We start from the raw sequence: 21,353 nt of genomic DNA, 5'->3' as shown, positions 1-21,353 counted from the left end.
ACAGCGAGTACAAAATTGAGTGAAATTTAATCTTATATTTGTAGATGCATCTGAATAACATACTCTGGTTAATGCAATGGTTTTTTTATCCACAGGGAAAGTACTAGTCTACCTGAATGAATTGTGGCTATCTGTTGTACCATTTAAAGAATAAAATAAATTTGATACTTGTTTAACTGTTAATGGAGGTTCCATTTCTAATTTGCTTTTGTCAAACCCATCATCATCGTTGACTTGCATCAGTAGTCGACACGTCCTCAATCATCATCTTTGACTTGCATCCATGGCCGACTTATCCTCAGATTATAATGGGGGCACATTCCTTGGGTCCAGGGATGTGATTTCAGACACCTAAGGCCCGACGGCTACTTCAAGGTGTGGGCTACAATTATTTTTTCCAGAGGCCATTGCCACCTACTCCTAGGACTGAAACAGGGTTACCCCCTTTACAGTCCATACGGATGTAGGCTTGGGTATCATCAATCCAAAGCCTGGCTGGTAGAGCAGAAAGCACTACCTCCCCAATTTTTAACATAGCAAGTGTCACGACCGGGACTCAAACCCACACTCTGCTGATCAAACACCAAAGCTTGAAACTGGTGCTGGCCACTCGGTCACGACATGTCATTATTGTTTAATTCCATATCTGTCAATAACAACACAATCAAAACCTATCAATTAACAAGATTCATTGTTTTTAATTTCATATATTTATTACAACAAGCAAATACATATATACATTACATGTATACGGACAGCAGGAATGGCACGTTAACAATTTTTCTTAGATTAGAGATGATGAAACCCTGGCTTGATATGTTGCTGTCTATGAATGACCTCTCACCTGCTTGCAAAACAAATCAAATAGGTCAAAGGTCACGGACCATCTCACAAGTCGGAGCCTTTTAGGGCGCAAAAGACTTCCCATTGGCACATGCCCACAGTCCACTGGACCACACCACTGTACCGAAGGGCATAAGTATCTTTAATGTTCCAATGGAATGTTCCGGCAGTCCACTGGAACGGTCCATGTGCACACGCTTGAATACTTTATCCGATCCAATTAGAACGTTCATACTGTTCCAACTTTTGAGATGCTCTCTTAGCAGGCGGCAACTGTCATGGCATTCTGCGCCTTGAGAAAATGCCAGGGTGAAGTTTTGTGAACTGAGAAGGTATTGAGAGGGGGCAGGGGGGAGTATACAGCCGGTGCTGCGAGTTGCCGCGCTCCAAGCTAATCATTCACATAAAAAATCTCTGCCCTCACAGGTACCCATTTTACCCATGGGTGGAGAGAAGCTGATGGTTAAGTGTCTTGCTCAAGGACACAATTGTCACGACCGGGATTCAAACTCGCATCCCAATGACTTAACCACCAGAACTTGAGTCTGATGCTCTTTTTCGCTCGGCCACGACCGTCCCAGGGCCACGACACCCCAAATTACTAAAAATTACTCCCCAGCCTTCTGCCGAAGCCCCTTTCCCCCTCCCCCTCGTCATGTTTATCATCAAAATATTCGCTTCTTGAGTATGTACAGCACCGTTGCAAGGAAAAGGGCAACTGCAAGGAATATAAGAAGCCTGTCTGTCAGCTCTCGTCGGTTGTATTTGGTCAGCAAACTTCGACTGGTCTGGATCACTCCTCCCATGCCTTTAAACTCCTCGTGGGTGTCGGAGATAGTTGCTGAAGACTTAACTGCAAGAAATCACACAAACTTATGTTTCAACTGTAGTACATTTCGCATATAAACAGTGTTTGAATTTCCCTGAAGTTTTAGAGACTGCTTGAAAAAAAGTTTTTAAGGGAGTTGGGTATTTAAATGTCCCTTTCCCCTGCGCTTTTCCTATTTGCAGACATGATAGTCTTGATTGTGGGCTCACTGAAACGAGGTCCAGAAAATAGATAAATAGATGTTTGAAGGGCTTGAACTTTACCTAGAACTTGATTTGAGAGCCCACTCTGTGCTACATTAGCAGCCATCATTCTGTTCAATGACATCAGGTTATCAGTGATGCTAGTCGCTGTCTTAGCCAGGTTCTCTTTATTTAATCTGCAAGAAAGGAAAAAAATTCCACAATTTTATCAATTAATTAGGGGTTGAAGAAAGTTGACTAGAGTGAGATTTAAAGGCACTGGTGGACACGTTTGGTAATTGTCAATGACCAGTATTCTCACTGGTGTATCCCAACTTATGCATAAAATAACAAACCCATGAAAATTCAAGTTCAATTTGGTCTCAATTGGGTATCCTGCTCTGCTCATTTCTGCTCAGCAGAAAAGTGTTAAGCAATATTTTCTGGTTATTAGCAGCTCTATGAAATTGAGCCCTGTTGTAAGAATAGATTGCGCTGTTCTAGGGAGGAGTTTTCTTTGACATTATTTTTTTTGGGGGGGGGGAATTATGTCCACAGTTCAGAAGATGCAACCTGAAAAGCCCTTCACTTTAAGTTTTCCAGAAATACTTTTTGTTTTACCTTTTGCGTAAATCTGGATCCGCACTTCCGTGAAACAAACTTTCTCGTTCACTACGGTCAATTGCCATCTTGCAAGACAAGTTGGCTTTCCTTATGGATGTCTGTGTGCTAAATCAAAAAAAAGTATACAAAATCAAACAATTCTTTTAATTCCATTCATTCCATTAAAGTTTCATCTTTCAGCAAGTTCAGGTGGGTGACTAGAGTCGACATTGGTGTACAGCTTAGGATTGGTCTGTATATAGGCCGGTCCAAAAACCACAGTTTATAGTCATCGCTGAGCGCGCTAAGATTTCCATCGCGCGACCATAGTGCAACCGACAATAAACCGGCCTCAGATCATTGCCTTTGTTGGAGTGTTACCTTGACAACTGCTTACGGAAGCTTTCCACTTCTTTCAGAATCTCTAATCTGTCTGTTTCCTTGTCTTGTTCATTGGCTATTCGTTCCAAATCCTGCAAGTAAAAAGTTTAATTTTGTTTTATCTAGATAAGGGCTTAAAATTTGGAGGAAAATACACAAGACCACTGGACCAGTATCTCAAAATGTCTTCTGGACCAGAGATTTTTTTGCCCCACTTCGCAATCGCTGCTGTGTGAAGCATGAACTAGGGTCCAATTTCATAGAGCTGCTCAGGCATAAAATACTGCTTAACATTTGTTTGCTGAGCAGGATAACAGTAACATGTCGTACATATAAAGTGTTATTTTAGCTGGTAATCCTATTTTGGAGCATAATTTGTTTGAGCTCAGCAGTAATTTTTTTTTGCTTAAAGACAGTGGACACTATTGGTAATTACTCAAAATAATTGTTGGCATAAAAACTTACTTTATAACTAGCAATGGAGAGATTTTGACTGCATAAAACATTGTGAGAAACGTCTCCCTCTGAAGTACATAGTTTTTGAGAAAAAAGCAATTTACCACAAATTTGATTTTGAGACCTCAGAATTAGAGTTTGAGGTCCCGAAATCAAGCATCTGAAAGCACACAACTTGTGACAAGGGTGTTTTTTCTTCCATTTAATATTACCTCGCAACTTCGACGACTAATTGAGTTCAAATTTTCACAGGTTTGTTATTTTGTGCATATGTTGAGACACACAAAGTGAGCATACTGGTCTTCGACAAATACCAATAGTGTCCAGTGTCTTTAAGCAGCTCTATGAAACTGGGCCAAGGCTTAAATCTTACACTTATTCTTGTCTGTGTAATCTTCATTTGTTCTTTAATCTTCTGGTTGACTTTGTTCATGTCATCAACTGACTGGCAATTACTCCGGATATCCTGAAGGACAAACATATAAAAAGATGTCAACGACATTCAAATTCCACAAATAAATTGGACCTTGCTACCATCTCAACGCGAGGGGGGGGACAATAGAGGTCATGGAGGTACTGCTGTTCACTGTGGATCTCGCCGGTAAATGGAGGAATTTAAAGATAACTTTCTTTATGGCGCCACCAATTTTCACAAATTTTTACAAAAAGGGATATCTCATTGAGGTAAATTAGATTCTATATTATTTCATGTCGAATGAAAAATTGGTGGCGCCATACGGAAACTTTTCCGAAATTAAAAAATGTAGGGATCAAAATAGGATGATGGCACGACAGGAACTTGTGTTTTTTATTTCTAAATATTATTTTTTGGTTAAAGCCATTGGACCCTTTCGGTACAGAAAAGAAAAAAAAAGTTCACAGATTTACAAACAACTTACAGGGTTTACAGAAGGTAGTGGTGAAATACTTCTCTTGAAATATTATTCCATTAAATGCTTTACTTTTTGAGAAAACTGTAAAACAATATCAATTCTCGTTAACGAGAATTACGGATTTATTTTAAACACATGTCATGACACAGCGAAATGCGCGGATACAAGGGTGGGTTTTCCCGTTATTTTCTCCCGACTCCAATGACCGATTAAGCCCAAATTTTCACAGGTTTGTTATTTGATATAGAAGTTGTGATACACGAAGTGTGGGCCTTGCACAATACTGTTTACCGAAAGGGTCCAATGGCTTTAAATAAGTAAGTTATTAATAATAATCATTTAAAACAAACAAGATTTCACATGTCACCTATCTTTTAAAATTAATGGTAATCAATTATTTATAAGGACATTTCATGTCTACTCTATCTATGTCATAAATCACACATTCCTCGTCCCTAATCCATGCCCACAGTATCCTGCCCCAGCCCACATGCCCCATGAGTTTGCGGTGTAATTCTGCTGCAAGTGCTAGCAGTGCAGCTTCAGTTCAGGGGCTAGTGTCTTGTTTTCAATGGAAGTCCATTGGATGCTAATTAGGCTAATTTGGCGACACAACAAATGTCATAACTTTCTTATTATTTATTACTACTGGTCTTGTTGGTCTTAGAAAGATGATCTTGGTGTCATTTGAAAGGTCTCTTCAAGAGCTTTCCAGTAGTTTCCGTTTCATTGAAATCCATTAATTTTCATTTTTTTGGTCACAAATCTATCATGATCATGATCATCTGATTCTGAGATCATCATTCATGTCATGATCTAGAGATGATGCCTTCATAGTAAGAATCAAATTCAAGTTCATCCCATCACCATGCATGTCCACGACTGACAATGACTGACACTGTGAGTGGTGACAGTTACCTTACAGTGACAATTCTTTTTATCAAAACAAATTGTTTGAGTTTGACAATTTTAATAATGCATTCTGGCATTCTTTACATGTTCAGCATTTCAGTGTAATACTCACCTGGACAAGGCCATTGATTTGGAGGTCAGTTGCAATGATTTCCTTTGCAACATTCCCAGCTTGCACATTATTGCCGATCGCCATTTTGTTTGTTTACGTGTGTAAAAGTTCGTTAACCCTAAAATTGAGCTCAGCTCTAAATTTTATGCCAGCACGAAAAATATAATTATGTCAACGACCGCATTGACTTACCAAAGTCTGCACCACTGCTGTCCTTACTCTATGCACTGACCATGCACCTCCACATCTATACTTTACTGAACAAAGACCGTCAAACGAGAAACCAACCTACTTGACGCTCGATGACGAAGTATTGGTAAAACACCAACAGAAAATAGTGTCAACTTGTGGTCAATCCTAATCTCCCAAAAACAAATCAATCAGCAAAAGTGATCTGAGATATTTGTTTGTTTAAATTATTAAAACACATTAAAACCTTTTATTGTAATTAATTGTTCCTCTTTTTCTCAAATTATACACCCGGCTCTATGTCGCGAGTCTCTTGATTGACACGTGTCATTAACTTTTTTGTTTTGAAAAGTGCAGACATTCTCCAAAATAGTCTGGCTCTCTTTACCATACCATGTGTATTAGGATGGCAAGTGTTCGTGTACCAGACGAATATGCATGTCACAATTTTTTTCATTTTTCACACACGTAGTCATCCACACGTCGGCGAGTTGGAATGGCGAAAAGAAACCCATCGAAATGAATTTATTTTCTGTTTCAATTTGCTGTCTTTTGCTAGATGTTTGAACTCCATTGGATCAACAATTTGAATATCATATGGCTAGGTAAGATTAAGACTAGAGAAGCATATGTTTTGATTATATTTGTGTGTTAAGCGTCAGGAGGCAGGTGTCCGTATCATGATGGAGGAAATTTTACTCCATGTTCGGATGGGGGGGGGGGGGGGGGTATGAGGGGAGGGGGCAGGGAGCAGGGAGGTGTGTTGCCTGCACGTCGAATTATAGACATACTTTGGGATATTATTATGTTCGAAAATATGTGGATGTTTGGTTTGGCATAAACGTGAAAAACTAAAGTACTTGCTTGGTAAGGTTTTCTTTTAAATTTCAGAATTTGATGTAAAAAATTCCTCCTTAAAAACAAAATATTTAACACTGAGGATGTTTGGCGCGATTGGTCAATCTGTATGATATAATCAACCGATGGCGCTGTGCAAGTGAAAGATCTGTTGTACGCGCAGCAATCGGTCGATCGCGCAACAATCGGTCGATCGGGCAACGAACATCTTTGCGCAAACGTCGGATCAAGTTTTTTTGCGCGATCGACCGATCGTGCAGGTATGTTTTTTTGCGCGTTCATTTCATCATGCAGGAATGGCTTTGCCGGATCGGCTGATTATGCAGGAATGGTTTTGCGCGATTGGCCAATTGTGTAGGAATGGTTTCACGCAAAACCAATTATGCAAAATCTGTTTTTGTGTCATGATTGTTTGATTTCTTTTGAAAACATTTTAGATGGAATGCACTCTGCCTGCATCTACCGGCATCATGGCACATCAACCTTCGTCTAAATGCCAAATTTTCCCGCTACATCGCTTGTCTGATTATCGGCCTAGCCTGCATGGGTCTGATCCTCATTGTCTACCTCGAGTTTCGAATGACCCAAATCCTAGATGACCCCTTAAATGAACTTATTAATAAATATGAACTACTAGAGGTCACCGATATCAAGGACAAAAATCTATATTATGGGGTCGTAGTGGATGCCGGGAGCAGTGGGACGAGGGTTTATGTGTACTTTTGGCCAAGGCATATCGGTGATACAAATAAACTACTCAAGATCCATCAGATGAGAGACTCACATCGAAAGCCGGTGGTGATGAAAATAAAACCAGGTAAGCCGAGAAATGCTTAGTAATACAGAGTCATTAAATTTTGCCCTGATGTTTTGAGCCAGATGTTTGTGTGATACAGCTTCTTCGGTAGTTTGTGTTGCGATATAGGCCTATCCGCGACTACATTAAAAAAATTAACAATAGCCAAAGACTAGTTTGACTCCAGTTTAAAAACCAATTAAATGAACATTACTTAATTGGTTTTTACTGACAAAACAGTTGCTGGTAGTGTAAGCACTTTATGTGATCCACCATTTACATGTACATAAAATGACAAACCTGTAGAAGTTTGAGATCAATTGGCCATCTGGGTTACGAGAGAATAGTCTAAAACTGATAACAAATTTTTGCATTGCATTGATGCCAAAATAAAAATGAATAAAATGCTCACTGAGCGATAAACTCAAAAAGCGAAGTTAGATTATTTATTTCTCAAATATGACATTTCAGACGTAAATATTTCAAGGGTATTTTGAACTATCATCATCATTAGACCGTATGTAAATCTGTGATCTCCATGACTTTTGTTTCTTACCAATTCTGTATGCAGTCTGCCAAATCCAATTAGCCCACTTGTGGAGCAGATGTACAAATATCGATCAGGATTGAAAACAAAATAAAAACACTGGGCAATTGCACTTCACCAACTCTTCACAGTCACAACAGCATAAACAACAGGTGTGGCAGACTACCAAACAAAATGTAACGAATACTAGTAGACTGCATTTACATTATAAAGAAATGTTGGAGGATTATTCAGATTTAAGACAATACAGCAATAGAAGCCGGGGTGTCAATCAATCATAACAACTCTTTATAGTTATTTATTTATATTAGATTTGTTTAATCATTTTTTTTTTTGCTTTCAGTTTCCTTTATCCAATAAGAAACTTCAGGCATGATTTAATTTTTGGGGTAAAAATTTGAAAAAATGTGATTTATTTTTGAATAGCTTAAAAATCTCTTGTATCCAAAATGTTCCCACTTTTTTCCTAACTCAAATGGTTCTTAGAAATTTCGAAACAGATTTTTTATTTTCTATTTACGGTTAAAAAAAATAAAAAGTTAAACGTCCCAACCCTACTGGCAGGCATGTAACTTTTCCTCGGATCAGCTGATTTTTTTAGATTTTTTTTCAGTGTTACCATTCAAAATTGAAAAATACTATATGAATACATTGAGATTTTGTAGATTTCTCTATTTCAGTGTAGTTACAGTTGCATGCCTGTCATGCCTGTACTAGTTATTCCAATACTGTTATTATTCCATTACATGTGTTTTAATATTTTCATCGGTTACAGGTCTTGCCACGCTAGCAAACAACCCGTCTGAAGCTAGTGAATATCTTAAGCCCCTCCTAGACTATGCTGCAAGTCACATTCCCAAAGCTAAGCTTCCAGAATCGCCGCTCTATATTTTAGCAACAGCAGGGATGAGAATGCTTCCATTAAGGTATTAATAATAATAGCAATAACAAATTCTTATACAGCACATTTCACAATAACGTCTCAATGTGCATTACACAAGTACCCTGGTCATTCGGCCAATCACATCCCTTTAATCTTTTTCAGCTCCCTGGGGAGTGTACAGCCCCAAGTTGTCGTGGCGCGTTAAGGCTTGTTTATACACAATATCAACCTCTACCCTTGCAGGTACCCATTTATACCCCTGGTTGGAGAGAAGCAATTATAGTAAAGTATCTTGCTCAAAGACACCAGTGACTTAGCACCAGAACTTGAATTTGATGCTCTTAACCACTCGGCAATGACACTCTAATATTAATTAACTTAACTATTTTCATATTAATTTTTTTTTACAGCCAGCAAGAAGCCATCCTCCAAGATTTAAAGACGGACATTCCAAAAGATTACAAGTTCCTGTTCTCAGACCCTCAGGTTGAAGTGATTAGTGGGAAACAAGAGGGCGTGTACGCCTGGATTGGAATCAACTATGTCCTGGGCAGGTTCGACCACGGTGATGACAGTAAGCAGAAAGTTATCTTGTGTTCAATAAATGTTAACAATAATGGGAGACTTTTTGGGTCTCTAGGTGGCAGCAGACTTACAAATTAAATCCATGGAAATGTGAGCATGCTTAGAACTTTGAAATTAAGGAAATTTTGTTCACCTGTACAAAGAGGGAAACTTGTCCTGTAAGATCTTTTTTTTTTCGAGGATTATTGTGTAACCCATGATTCAAGACCATTGTCCTGATATATATATATTTTTTTTAAATAACCTTTGCGGAAAATTTTTGAGCGCCATCCAAAGTGAAATAACCAATTCAAATCTCATTAACGAATCTTTCCTTCATTTTATTTCACAGGTGATCCGATGGTCGAGGTGGATGTGACGGGAGAGAGCGGACCGATAAGCGTCCTGCGTAAGCGCACCGTTGGTATCCTGGACATGGGCGGGGGCTCGGCGCAGATCGCATTTGAGGTCCCTCACACCGTAAGCTTCAACAAGCCAGGCCCAGAGGTTATTTTATATCTGAAGACTCAGTTTTTGCTGAAAGCATGAATCTGGCATACTTAACTAAACTCAAAACCCTTTGCTGTGACAATCTTTTCTGATGGCTGGTAACCTTATTATGATTAAAACCAGCTATTGTTAGAATTGCAACTTTCTCAAAGCTATCCAGCAGTCTCTGTTCATAATAATTAGTTTTTATATAGTGCTTTTCACACCTGAAGAGCCTCTCAAAGCGCTTCTAACATTGTTACCCCTCGTCACCGGGCCTTAATTCATTCCTAAAACCATTTCGGCTCCCTGGAGAGTATACAGCCTGTACAATAAATATGTGCTTGATTTTGGGGGTTGAACAAAGAATTGACTAGAGTGGGATTCGAACCAACGACCACCGGATTTACGTGCCTCTCAGCTAAATCAATCACAAGTAGAACCATCTCTGACCTCACAGGTACCCATTTACCCCCGAGTGGAGTGAAGCAATTATAGTTAAGTGTCTTGCTCGAGACTCGAACCCACACTCTGCTGAACACCCTAACAAATCACCATCATAGCTACATAGAATGGACTGTGAGCTTGGTGACATCAGAGCTGTTAATGTAAGACTTTTGAATGCTAGGTGGCAGCAGACTTACCATGCAAATCTCCATTGCTCACATAGTCCTGAGCATGCGCACATTACCGTAAAGAAATTAAATTTGCCTGGCAAATCTGCTGCATCCTAGAGTCCCCGAAAGTCTCCCATTGTCTATGCTCTTTATCAAACTAGCTTCTAACATTTTTGCTGCATCATGTTTGTGCCTGCTATCCTGGCCTGTTTAGGAACATTGGCATTTGTGCTAACCTGCCTTTTATGACTTGCTTTGGACCGCACTAATGATGTCACTTTTGCACAAAACTTTGGCTGGTAGACAAACATTCCATCATTGCGTCATCATTACGCCAAATTGCACAAGTAGTACAGTTTGTACGAACCATTAAACATACAACTTGAACATGTTAGCAAAATTGAACACGTTTGTCTGTGATCCAGGCCCAATTTCATAGAGCTGCTTAAGCAGAAAACGGTGCTTAAAATTGTTGGCCTAAATACTTATTTGGTAACGAGCAATGGAGATCTCTTGATAGTATAAAACATTGTGAGAAACGGCTCTCTATGAAGTGACATAAATTTTGAGAAAGAGGTAAATTCTCACTCAAATAATAAAAAACCTCAGCTGAAGTCTTTTATTATATGTCTGAAAGCACACAAAGGTAATGCAACAAGTTTGTTTCTTCTTTCATTATTCTCTTGCAACTTCAATGACCAAATTGACCCAAATTTTCATGATTGGTTATTTTATTCCCATGTTTGAATACACCAAGTGAGAATACTGGTCTTTGACAAATACCGAAGGTGTCCAGTGCCTTTAATTATATATTTTTCAGGCCCATGAGTTCTCTTGATTTTTTTCTGATTTTAGTATTTTTCTCAAACCTCTTTGAGCCTTCAAATTGTTTTTTTGAAAGAAGTTAAAACAGTCATCAAAGGAGAGGGAGGAAGAAATAGTCCACATTGTGCCCAAAACCTGTAGTGTTGTATTTCTAGTGATGAACAGAGTCTTGTAAACCTCCTGAATTTTAAAGACACTGGACACTATTGGTAATCGTCAAAGACCAGTCCTCTCACTTGGTGTATCTCAACATATGCATAAAATAACAAACCTGTGAAAGTTTGAGCTCAATCGGTCGTCGAAGTTGCGAGATAACAATGAAAAAAAAAACACCCTAGTCACACGAAGTTGAGTGCATTAATATGCTTGATTTTGTGACCCCAAATTCTAAGATCAATCTTAGCTCTTTGTGAAATCTGCCCCTGACCTAAAATCCACTTTTCAGGAATTATCACATTAATCAAATCTCTTTTTTTTTTTCTCTCTTTTTTATCTTTCTTTTAATTCTAGGAGGATGTTGCCAAGGGCATGCTGGCGGAGTTCAACCTCGGCTGTGATGTCCATAAAATTGAGCATGTGTACAGGGTTTACGTCACTACATTCCTTGGGTTTGGGGGCAACGCCGCCAGAACTCGATACGAGAAAGCTCTTCTTAATGCCTCGCTCCCCGTTAACAAAAGGTGAGGGAATATGTTATTTGATTGGCTTTTATAATGTAGGACTTTTGGTTGCGCAATTGGTTGTGATTGGTCAATACGCAATGGGGCGGAGCTTAATGGATCGGAAGATTGATACAATTATATTGGAAAGCAATCATCGTTTTGAGTTCCTTCCAAACTATGATTATTATTTTTTCTTTCCAGCATTGCCAATTCCCCTGGTCTCCAAGAAAAATCCGCGATTTCTGACCCATGTCTACCAGTCAACATGCAAGACCAGGTATCCCACAACAGCCAAACCATCCACCTAAAGGGAACTGGTGACTTTAAACAATGCCAGGCTTCCCTGGTGCCCCTCCTCAATCTCAGCAGTCCGTGCGCCAAGCAGCCATGCTCATTTAACGGCGTCTTCCAGCCGGAAATTGAGTTTCGAAATAGTGAGTTTTACGGGTTCTCCGAATATTGGTACTGTATGGAAGATGTGCTGCGCATCGGAGGGATGTACAATTATGTCAAATTTGAATTAGCTGCAAAGGTAAATATAATTTTAGTGTTTACCAAACACACAGATCCTTGTCATTTGATTGGTGGAACATGCATCACGTGTCATTGTTTATTTTGGCAAGTCTAATGCAGTGACGCTCTAAAATGTAATATACAAGTCCAATATGGTTATTTATTGTATTTATTGGATGCTTTGCAGAATCAATTCAAATATAAGTGTGTCCCCACCCCCCCCCCACCCCCCAAAACTCTAAATATTTACAGAGATTTCTTTCTTCATGTTTTTCTGTTTGAAGGATTACTGTGCAACCAGGTGGTCCTTAATACAAGAGCATTACGTCAAAGGCCTGTACACAAAAGCTGATGCCCACAGAATAAAGTAAGTGATCTTTATTTTACATAACATAACATTTAACATTTGTAAGGCGCTATTTCATCAAGATCAAAACGCACTAGAAAGAAATTAGCCTTGACTCAAGGCTGTTGGCGTAGTGTGCTCAGCCCGGTGCGGCACGATTCGGCAGTCTGCACGCTGTGCATACACGAACAACGTATACATTGTATGTACAGTACATTGTACAGCGAGAACAGTATAGCGAAGTCGTGAGTACGGTCGTGTCTTTCTACTTTCAACCTCTTACTCGTGGCTCAAACAACAGCCTTGATGGGTTTGTACATTTTTAGCGGAATTCCGATAGAAGTGCTTATAAATGCAGGATGTGGGCGTTTCATTCTAAACATTGGCCAATCACAGGCGCGATTGAGAATGACGTAGCAACCATGCCACACCCATGTGTTATAGGTCTACGCTGTACGCTGAGCAGTGTGTGGTGGTGTACATTTATGTATGTAGCTATGTATAAGGGCCAGCTTTGTTGCGCTGCCGGACGGTACGGCTACCGGTGCCAACAATGGTTGAACAATGGTTGAACAACTGAAGAGGGGTTCATTAGTAATAACATCGAAGTCTTATATAGCGCACGTACAGTGTAACTACCAAACAAGGTACTCAAGGCACTGAGTATATACAAACTTTCAGGTTATTGCAGTGATGAATTCTGAGACCCAACTATTTAATAAATAATAATAATAATAATAATAAGACTTGTAATGCGCACATATCCACCCTGCTGGGTGTTCAAGGCGCAGTAAAACCAAAAACAAAAACAAAAACAAAACACAAAGAAAAACAGACACAACAAAATTAGTCATTGAAAACCTGTGACATAAGATAAGTTTTGCGGTACAAACACAAGATCGAAGATTAAGTGGTAGAGAGTTCCAGATGCGTGGCGCGGCTGAAGAAAAAGACCTGTCACCCCATGAGTGTCGAGACTTGGGTTCAATGAGGAGAAGCATGGAACTTGATCGAAGATTCCTTGATGGAGTGTAAACTTGAAGCAGTTCAGAAATATAGTGGGGAGCCTTGCCATTTAGAGCTTTGTGGACAATGAGCATCAGCTTGAAGATGATTCGTTGAGAGATAGGGAGCCAGTGTAGTTGTTTCAGAATGGGGGTGATAGAACAGGATTTTCTAGACAGTGTCACAATGCGGGCAGCAGTATTTTGGAGCCGTTGAAGTCGGGAAATCTGGTTGTTAGGTAGACTGTATAGAAGAGCATTGCCGTTGTCAAGACGAGAAGTAACAAATGAGTGAATGACCTTTTCAGTGGCACTTTTATCCAAGTACTTGCGAATCTTACCTATATTCCTGATGTGATATGATGATAAACGAACAATATTGTTGATGTGTGGCTGAAGTGTCATCGATGAATCAAAAATAACCCCCAAGTTCCGAGCTTTTAGCGAGGGAGCTATCCGAGCATCACCGATGGAGATGTATGGCACTGAAACCTTGGTTAACTGTTGACGTGACCCAAATAAAAGGAACTCTGTCTTAGCATCATTTAACTTCAGGAAGTTTTGTTGTGTCCAACGTCGAATCTCTTGGATGCATTTCTCAAGTCTTGCAATAGATGCATTGGCGTTTTCTTGAGAAGATTTAAACGTGATGTATAGCTGAGTGTCGTCTGCGTACACATGGTAATTCAGATTAAATTTGAGGATGATGTCACGAATCGGTAAAGTGTACAGTGTAAACCACTGCAGGCCGAGTACCAACCCCTGTGGCACAGAGTAGTTCAAAACAACAGGGTCGGATATCGCAGTGCCAATACATACATGCTGAGTTCTATTGTGGAGATACGATTTGCACCATGCTAGGGCTGTGTCCTCTATGCCAAGGTGATTCTGGAGCCGAGAGAGAAGGATGTTATGATCAACAGTGTCAAAAGCAGCACTCAGGTCTAGCAGGACTAGTGCTGTAAGGTTACCATTTAGCACCTTAAAAGGGTTTACAAGGTGCTACGGCACATTAAGCAGCCACAGCCAGGAACACCGGGGCGAACCCCTTCTCTTTTTGATAAGTGCACTGGGTTCTTTTACATGCGTTACACAACACATGGGACCAATGGCTCTACGTCCCATCAGAAGGACGAAGCAATGGTTAAGTGTTTTGCTTAAGGACACAAGTGTCACGGCTGGGGATTCGAACCCACACTCTGCTGATCAGAAACACCAGTCTGTTGTCTTGCGTTTTATTATTACACCAGGACTAGCATCAGGAGTACAAGAGGTAGATTTGTCCCTGAAGCTGATGTTCTAAGTGTAATGTTGAAGTAGTTGTTGTAGTATGGCAAGAGTATGTTTGATGAAATTGATCGTGTACCATAGTTTTTAGTTGTTGCTCAGTGTTGTTCAGCAGCCACACACCATCTTCTACCGTCTGGTATGTTTCGACCCTCACAATCACACTATTATTTTCAATTCCCAACTTCGATGTCCAATTACCAGGAGAATTGTTATATAAATAATATGTCTACATTAAAGACAAAATAAACAGCCCTGGATTTCTTGTCTCATAAAACCAAACATGGCTGGTGTGAAATGGGAAAAACAGATGAAGGGTTTGTGCTTCAAGGGAGTGGGGGTGTGGTGTACTGTCATGCCTTACAATACATCTCAGAATTATAACCAAGTACACCTGGATACTTGTTTAAAGGGATGCTGCAGTGAATTAAAATAAAACAGTTAATTTTGCTGTCATTTATTTCTGATATATGTATTGAACCTCAATAAAATGTGTTTTGTTTTTTTCCCCGACATATCTCACTTGCGTAATTAGCGAATAAGTCGTGCCCCCCCCCCCCTTTTGTGGATTGTTACCGCCCCCCTACCATCGAAGTCACGTCGGAAATTCAAACATATCGTCGGCAAAAAGAGTCTGGTCCCTAACTACACGCACCTAGGTACCAGGCCACACAGTGCACAGGTCTCTATATGCACACAGCCAGAGGGCCCGACGGCTCGGGTTCCCGACATGACGTCACGTTTATGCCCCTTTTAGGGGCGGGGTGGGTTCCCCTAATCTCTTGAAAACCATTTTTAAAATACTTCCGCATTTAATATAAAAAAATAAAAAAATATTTCAGGTTTAAAAAGTCATGTTTAATCGTTTAAATTATTAAAAAAAAACACAGCAGCCACCCTTTAACCTTTCTTAAACACATTCCACATACTTGATGTATGGTCCAATTTTCTACCTTCTATTTCTACATCATGCTTGACGCATTAAATGCGGAAGTCAAGCTTCTATAGTTGTACTATGTTGTACTGTGGTTGCAAATTATACACCATTTACAAATGCAACAACGGAATTTTTTCTTTCAGCACTTTTTTGCAACATATATGACCAATTGAGCCCAAATTTTCACAGTTTTTTAATTTTATGTATATTTTGGGATTCACCAAGTGAGGAAACTGGTCTTTAACAACTGCCTTTTTTTATTTTAGATTTCAAGTAATAAACAACAAGGGGTTGAAGTAATTTGGGGTCGAACAACAAAACAATACTCTAGTAATAAAAACGTTAATTGGGTCAAAAACAGATTATCCTTCTTCAATGTAAGACTTCAGGAAGACGTAGATGAAAAACTTCTTTAGTTTCTGGACGTGAGCGTAAATTTTGACAAATTGCATCCTTCAGGCGTGCTCTAATTAGTCCTCATTTAGATGTTGCCTCTCATGTACCAGCTTCCCCATGGTCGTCTAGTAGAATTCTCCTACTGTGTCTTCAGAAAGATTTGGCAGTGATCCAAGTTTCTATGCCATTTGAAGGATCTCCCTTATGAAAGAATAATGAACACCATAAAAACCACCTTTTAAAATTGAAACTTTCTATTCAAATCTCTTGCAGGTTTTGCTCTTGATTATTTTGTTCTTTGTTGTGTTTGATTGTTGCTTTTGTTATTAGGGTGTGGGTTTTCTTTTGTCACGTTCTGTCTCTATTCATTAAGAAAAAACATGGTTAATTAGCAGAAATGGGTACTTCAATTAACAAAAGAGAGTGAACAACTGGCTAGAAGGACCAGTAAGCTTGGGCACTTGTCCGACAGCCTTTGCACTTATCCATATAAACTCATATTACATAGGGGAAGCCTTTCAACACTGAACTATTCAGTCGGACCACTTGGATTGAATTTTGACTGGTCATTGGGTGTCTTAAAGGATTTGGGTACTTTTTTTAAATGTCCATAGATTTACATTAAACTTACAGGGTTTGAAGATAATGGTAGTGGAAAGCTTCCCTCCAAATATGACTTACTGAGGTGCTGTAGTTTTTGAGAAATATAATAGATGTGGGTAAAAACCAAAATTAATATTCTTTATCCCCGATGCAAATTTAACATCTATTATATTGTTGCGGTACCCGCTGCCAAAACGTAGGATTCGAACTGCCTCTAGCTGCCGGGCAACCTCGGTAGTCTAGTTGGTAAGACACTGCTCTAGAATTGCAAGGGTCGTGGGTTCGAATCCCACCCGAGTAACATGCCTGTGATATTTTTTCACAGGACTCGGGAAAGTACTGAGTATACAGTGCTAACACACATCGGTGTATGGGTAAAAACCAAAATTAATATAAGTAAAACATAGTCATGAAAATACGTTTGTACATGCTTAAAATAATTTTCATGACAGCACCTCAACACGTAATATTATCAGGGAAGCTTTCTACTATCATTATCTTCAAACTGTGTAAGTTTAGTGAAAATCTGTGGACATTGTGTTTTTTGTCTTACAAAAAGTACATACACCCTTTAAAGGGTCTGTATACATTTGATCAGTCTTCTCACTTGGTGTGTCTCAACCTATGCACAAAATAACAAACCTGTGAAAATTTGAACTCAATTGGTCGTCGACATTGCGAGATAATAATGAAAGAAAAACAACCTTGTCACACACGAAGTTGTGTGCTTTCAGATGCTTGAAAGCCTTGATTTTGAGACCTCAAAATCTAATTCTGAGGTCTCAAAATCAAATTCCGGGAAAACACTTCTTTCTCAAAAACTGTCACTTCACAGCGAGCCATTTCTCACAATGTTTTATACTATCAACGTCTCCCCATTACTCGTTACCAAAGGTTTTTTGCTAAAAATTATTTTGAGTAACTACCAATAGTGTCCACTGCCTTTAAAGGCAGTGGACTCTATTAGTAATTACTCAAAATATTTATTAGCATAAAACCTTTCTTGGTGACGAGTAATGGGGAGAGGTTGATGGTATAAAACAATGTGAGAAACGGCTCCCTCTGAAGTGCCATAGTTTTCGAGAAAGAAGTAATTTTCCACGAATATTATTTCGAGACCTCAGGTTTAGAACTTGAGGTCCCGAAATCAACCATCTAAACGCACACAACTTTGTGTGACAAGGGTGTTTTTTCTTTCATTATTATCTTACAAGTTCGATGACCGATTTAGCTCAAATTTTCACAGGTTTGTTATTTTATGCACATGTTGAGATACACCAACTGTGACGGCTAGTCTTTGACAATTATTAATAGTGTCCACTGCCTTTAAAAAAACTTTTGAGGGGTCGTTTGTTCAAATCCCACTCAAGTAAACTCTTTGTTTAACCCAAAGTTATTCATTGTGTTTTCTTAAATTGGTATACTTTTATTGTTTTAAATTTACTTGCAATTGGGCTGTTGCGATTTGGGTTTGTTTTTTTGTTCTTCTAAACCATAAATGAATGAATGGATAAATAAATTAATTTTTATTTTAATTTTTTCTTTATAGATACCAGTGTTTTAAATCAGCCTGGATTACAACGGTTCTCCATAAGGGTTTCCGATTTCCAGAAGATTATCACTACCTGCGCACCGCCAGCCTTATACAGGATAAAGAGGTGCAGTGGACCCTGGGTGCCATACTGCATCGTACTCGCTTCCTTCCGCTCAGGTCTGTTAAACAACACCACGCTCCATGGGCATTTCTCAAACCTCGGCTTGGGCTCCGGCTCGGGCTTCGACTCAGACTCCAAGCACTGCGTACACAGCTCAGCCTTTAAGCTGCATTTTGGAGCAGCACGTATTGCATGAACCCCAGCACATGGAGCCGGAGCCTAAGCGGAGGTTTGAGAAAGGCCCCATGTCTCATTCTAAAACAAACTTTTCAAAATGGCCGACGGCATGTCCACAGCAAAACAAAAGCTTACTATTTTTGTTTCATTTTTTAATGGGTAATTTTTGTATGGCATAAAACACAAACATCCATAGATTGACATTAAACTTTACAAAAGATAGTGATGGTAGAAAGTTTTCCCTAAAATATTACTTGCTGAAATGATGTATTTTTTGAGAAATTAGTCAAACCTTTTCATGAAAATAATCTTCATCTCAGTGAGGCGACAATTATTTTAGCGTGTACAGCGGTTTTTTGCGACTCCTTAAAACATTACTCTATGACGAATAATAAAGCTGAAACTTCTACAGGTAAATTATATTACATACATCTTCATTCACAGTGAGTAGGGGTACATGTCATGGCCAAAAACTTTATCTACAAAAAGGTTTCAAAACCCAGATGTCTTACCACTAGACCACCGAGCTAAAACTTGGGAAAGTACCGAGTATCTAGTGCTTATTACACATCAGTGTAAGGGTAAAAACCAATTGTATTCTTTAATTTCTTGTCACCACAGAGAAATCCAGCAGGGTGCGTTCCAGAAGCAGGTCCCTCCACCGTGGGTCCACGCTACCCAGATTTCCAACCAGTATATCTTCATTACGTGCTTTGTCATTGTCTGTATCTTCATTATGCTGTATGTCCGATGGCTAAGGGGGATGGGTCCCAGACGCATTTACCGGGTCCCAACTATGGCTTACTTCATGACAGAGGAGGGGCAAATACAGGATGGGATACAGGAAACTGGAGCTGTGATGCTCCCTTAGTGGTAGGATCACCCCTATTCATGTAATGAAAGCTCCCCAAATTCATGACATCTGTATACTTTAGTGTATGATCAAAGCATCCTCCACTTAGGAATAGGTAATTAAGTCAAAAACATAAACTGGTATCCTGGGTTATTTCATTTATATATTAGCAAGCAGATAATCTTAATGAACTGATTTCGGGAAAATTCCTAATTCAAAATCAATTTACACCTTTAGTTTATTGCCAGAGTCGTAGCTAAAATCACTTCGTTATACAAGCTTCTACCGAAGGTCAACAAAATGTGTTTTAAAATGCGTTTTTTGTTTTTCTTCCTTTTTTCATATTTTGTTTTGTTTTAAGGTAAGGTCATAGGTTGTTGATTACTCAAAAATGTTATGACCTTAAAAACTTACTTGGTGAGAAGCACTGCAGCTGTCGATAGTAAAAAATAGTTTTGAGAAAGGATTCCCTTCGAGTTAATACGATTTGGATAAATTTCCACCCCAAAACATATGAAACTGCGTAACGTTTTACATTTTGAATCTGAGAAACAATTAATGCATGAACTATTTCTCATATTTCTGAGGGTCGGCTTCCGTTCACGAATACTGGGCCAGAGATGCGGTTGGTAGCCGCTGTCATCTCGCTAAATGATCCAGCATTTCTGTAATTATATATAGTGTCCACTGCCTTTAACAAAAGCTGTCAAGGAACCAGTCACTTGCAATAGACATATTTTGGTTGGTAACCCATTGTTGCGAAACATGACTATTATGCTAAGCAAATTTGTGTGCTGAAACAGCTTTATGAAACTAGACTCAATACTTTGGTGAAAAAAACCTTTTTGTTCTTCTTGTTGGAACATTATGCAATAGACCGATCCATGAAGCTCCGCCCCATTACGTATTTACCAATCACAACGCAACGAAGGTCCGACAAATAAGGTCCGACATGCATGCGCGTATCTTGGCGCGCGGCAGAGTTGTGTGGAAAGGCATTGGAAAGCCCCACATGTTCTTGCTCACACGTACGTCATGGGCGGAGCCTACTAGATCGGTGTATTGAAGAACAGATTGAAAAGAGGAAGTATGGCCCTTTTTGAATCCTTGGCTTCAGCTCCAGGTTGTTTTGACAATTGCGCATGCTTTGCGTACGCGCTCAGGGCTTCAGACGAGAGAGGGAAGCTTAAAGCCAAATCCAAAGCCGAAGCCGAGGTATCAAAAAGGGCCTATGTTTCAATGCAATGATGCAAATGGAACCTTTTTTTTTTTTTTTTTAAAGTTTTTTTTTGCAAAAATGCTACACAAAATGTAACAGTTGCTACTCAAAAATCATTACTTTGCTGCTCTATATTGACATTCAGTGTGCACAAACAAATTCAGTCTAAATATTGCAAAAAAAATGCTGAATAAAACCATTCACTGATTACCCACAAAATGTGAAAACGGGGTGTCTTCTAAACAATTTGTAACTTTTTTTTGTAACTTGAAACAGCTTTTCTTTCTGTATCTCTTTTGTCAGATCGTGGTTAATTATGTAACAATTATTTAAATTTTAGGACGGATTATTCCTTTTTTACTGCAGCTTTAGAATTATTGATGCTTTTAGGGGATAAAACAATTTTTTCTTTTACAAATTTTTTCTTTGTCTAAAATATGACAAATCATTTCGTACAGCTTAGTAAAAGGGTTCTTGTTCTGAAGACTGCAATGAAGTGATCGCCTGAAAAAGATTTGTAAGCTATTTTTAAAAAACATCTGTATAAAAAAGGTATTAAACACAAATAAATATACTATAATTTAAAGAAACAGGAAACGGTCTTCATTTCCGGTTATTTTAATTTGAGTGAGTAGGATGTTGACTGACCACCTTCTTAAAGGCACTGGACACTATTGGTAATAACTAAATTTAATTGTTAGCATCAACATTTACTTGGTAAA

At 39.0% G+C, this 21,353-nt stretch overlaps 2 protein-coding genes across 3 annotated transcripts; one reads left to right on the top strand and one right to left on the bottom strand.

Moving 5' to 3' along the window:
* Window positions 1–1,322: 1,322 nt before the first annotated feature.
* LOC117295038 (vesicle transport protein SEC20-like) lies at window positions 1,323–5,295 on the bottom strand. The gene is made up of 6 exons (XM_033777603.1): window positions 5,212–5,295; window positions 3,668–3,760; window positions 2,839–2,930; window positions 2,476–2,583; window positions 1,936–2,051; window positions 1,323–1,696 (listed from the first exon to the last, which is right to left on the bottom strand). Exons 1-6 carry the CDS (start codon window positions 5,293–5,295, stop codon window positions 1,509–1,511), a joined length of 681 nt encoding a protein of 226 aa, XP_033633494.1. The 3' UTR covers window positions 1,323–1,508.
* A 289-nt stretch (window positions 5,296–5,584) lies between these two features.
* LOC117294989 (ectonucleoside triphosphate diphosphohydrolase 4-like) lies at window positions 5,585–19,918 on the top strand. 2 transcript variants are annotated; one of them, XM_033777548.1, is made up of 11 exons: window positions 5,585–5,600; window positions 5,873–6,005; window positions 6,696–7,075; window positions 8,377–8,527; window positions 8,895–9,058; window positions 9,401–9,555; window positions 11,490–11,659; window positions 11,843–12,173; window positions 12,439–12,521; window positions 18,277–18,438; window positions 19,181–19,918. In XM_033777548.1, the coding sequence occupies exons 2-11, from the start codon at window positions 5,998–6,000 to the stop codon at window positions 19,428–19,430; spliced, it is 1,854 nt and encodes a 617-aa protein (XP_033633439.1). In that variant the 5' UTR covers window positions 5,585–5,600; window positions 5,873–5,997; the 3' UTR covers window positions 19,431–19,918. The 2 variants fall into 2 exon arrangements, with proteins under 2 accessions (XP_033633439.1, XP_033633441.1); XM_033777550.1 differs by lacking the exon at window positions 5,585–5,600 and having other exon boundaries at window positions 5,853–6,005; window positions 9,401–9,528.
* The last annotated feature ends 1,435 nt before the right edge of the window (window positions 19,919–21,353 follow it).

The sequence above is a fragment of the Asterias rubens genome, chromosome 9, assembly GCF_902459465.1.
Source record: "Asterias rubens chromosome 9, eAstRub1.3, whole genome shotgun sequence".
Lineage (NCBI taxonomy): Eukaryota > Metazoa > Echinodermata > Asteroidea > Forcipulatida > Asteriidae > Asterias > Asterias rubens.
The sequence above is the reverse complement of the archived record's forward strand: the minus strand, read 5'-3'. Positions and strand labels throughout refer to the sequence as shown.

Coding starts and splice junctions, on each gene's coding strand:
- LOC117295038 (XM_033777603.1), bottom strand. CDS start 5,295: ATGGCGATCGGCAATAATGTGCAAGCTGGGAATGTTGCAAAGGAAATC. Junction 2,584..2,838: donor TTCCGTAAGCAGTTGTCAAG/GTAACACTCCAA, acceptor TTTTTGATTTAG/CACACAGACATCCATAAGGA. Junction 1,697..1,935: donor GCTCTCAAATCAAGTTCTAG/GTAAAGTTCAAG, acceptor GATTTCTTGCAG/TTAAGTCTTCAGCAACTATC.
- LOC117294989 (XM_033777548.1), top strand. Junction 7,076..8,376: donor GGTGATGAAAATAAAACCAG/GTAAGCCGAGAA, acceptor CATCGGTTACAG/GTCTTGCCACGCTAGCAAAC. Junction 9,059..9,400: donor GTTCGACCACGGTGATGACA/GTAAGCAGAAAG, acceptor TTTATTTCACAG/GTGATCCGATGGTCGAGGTG.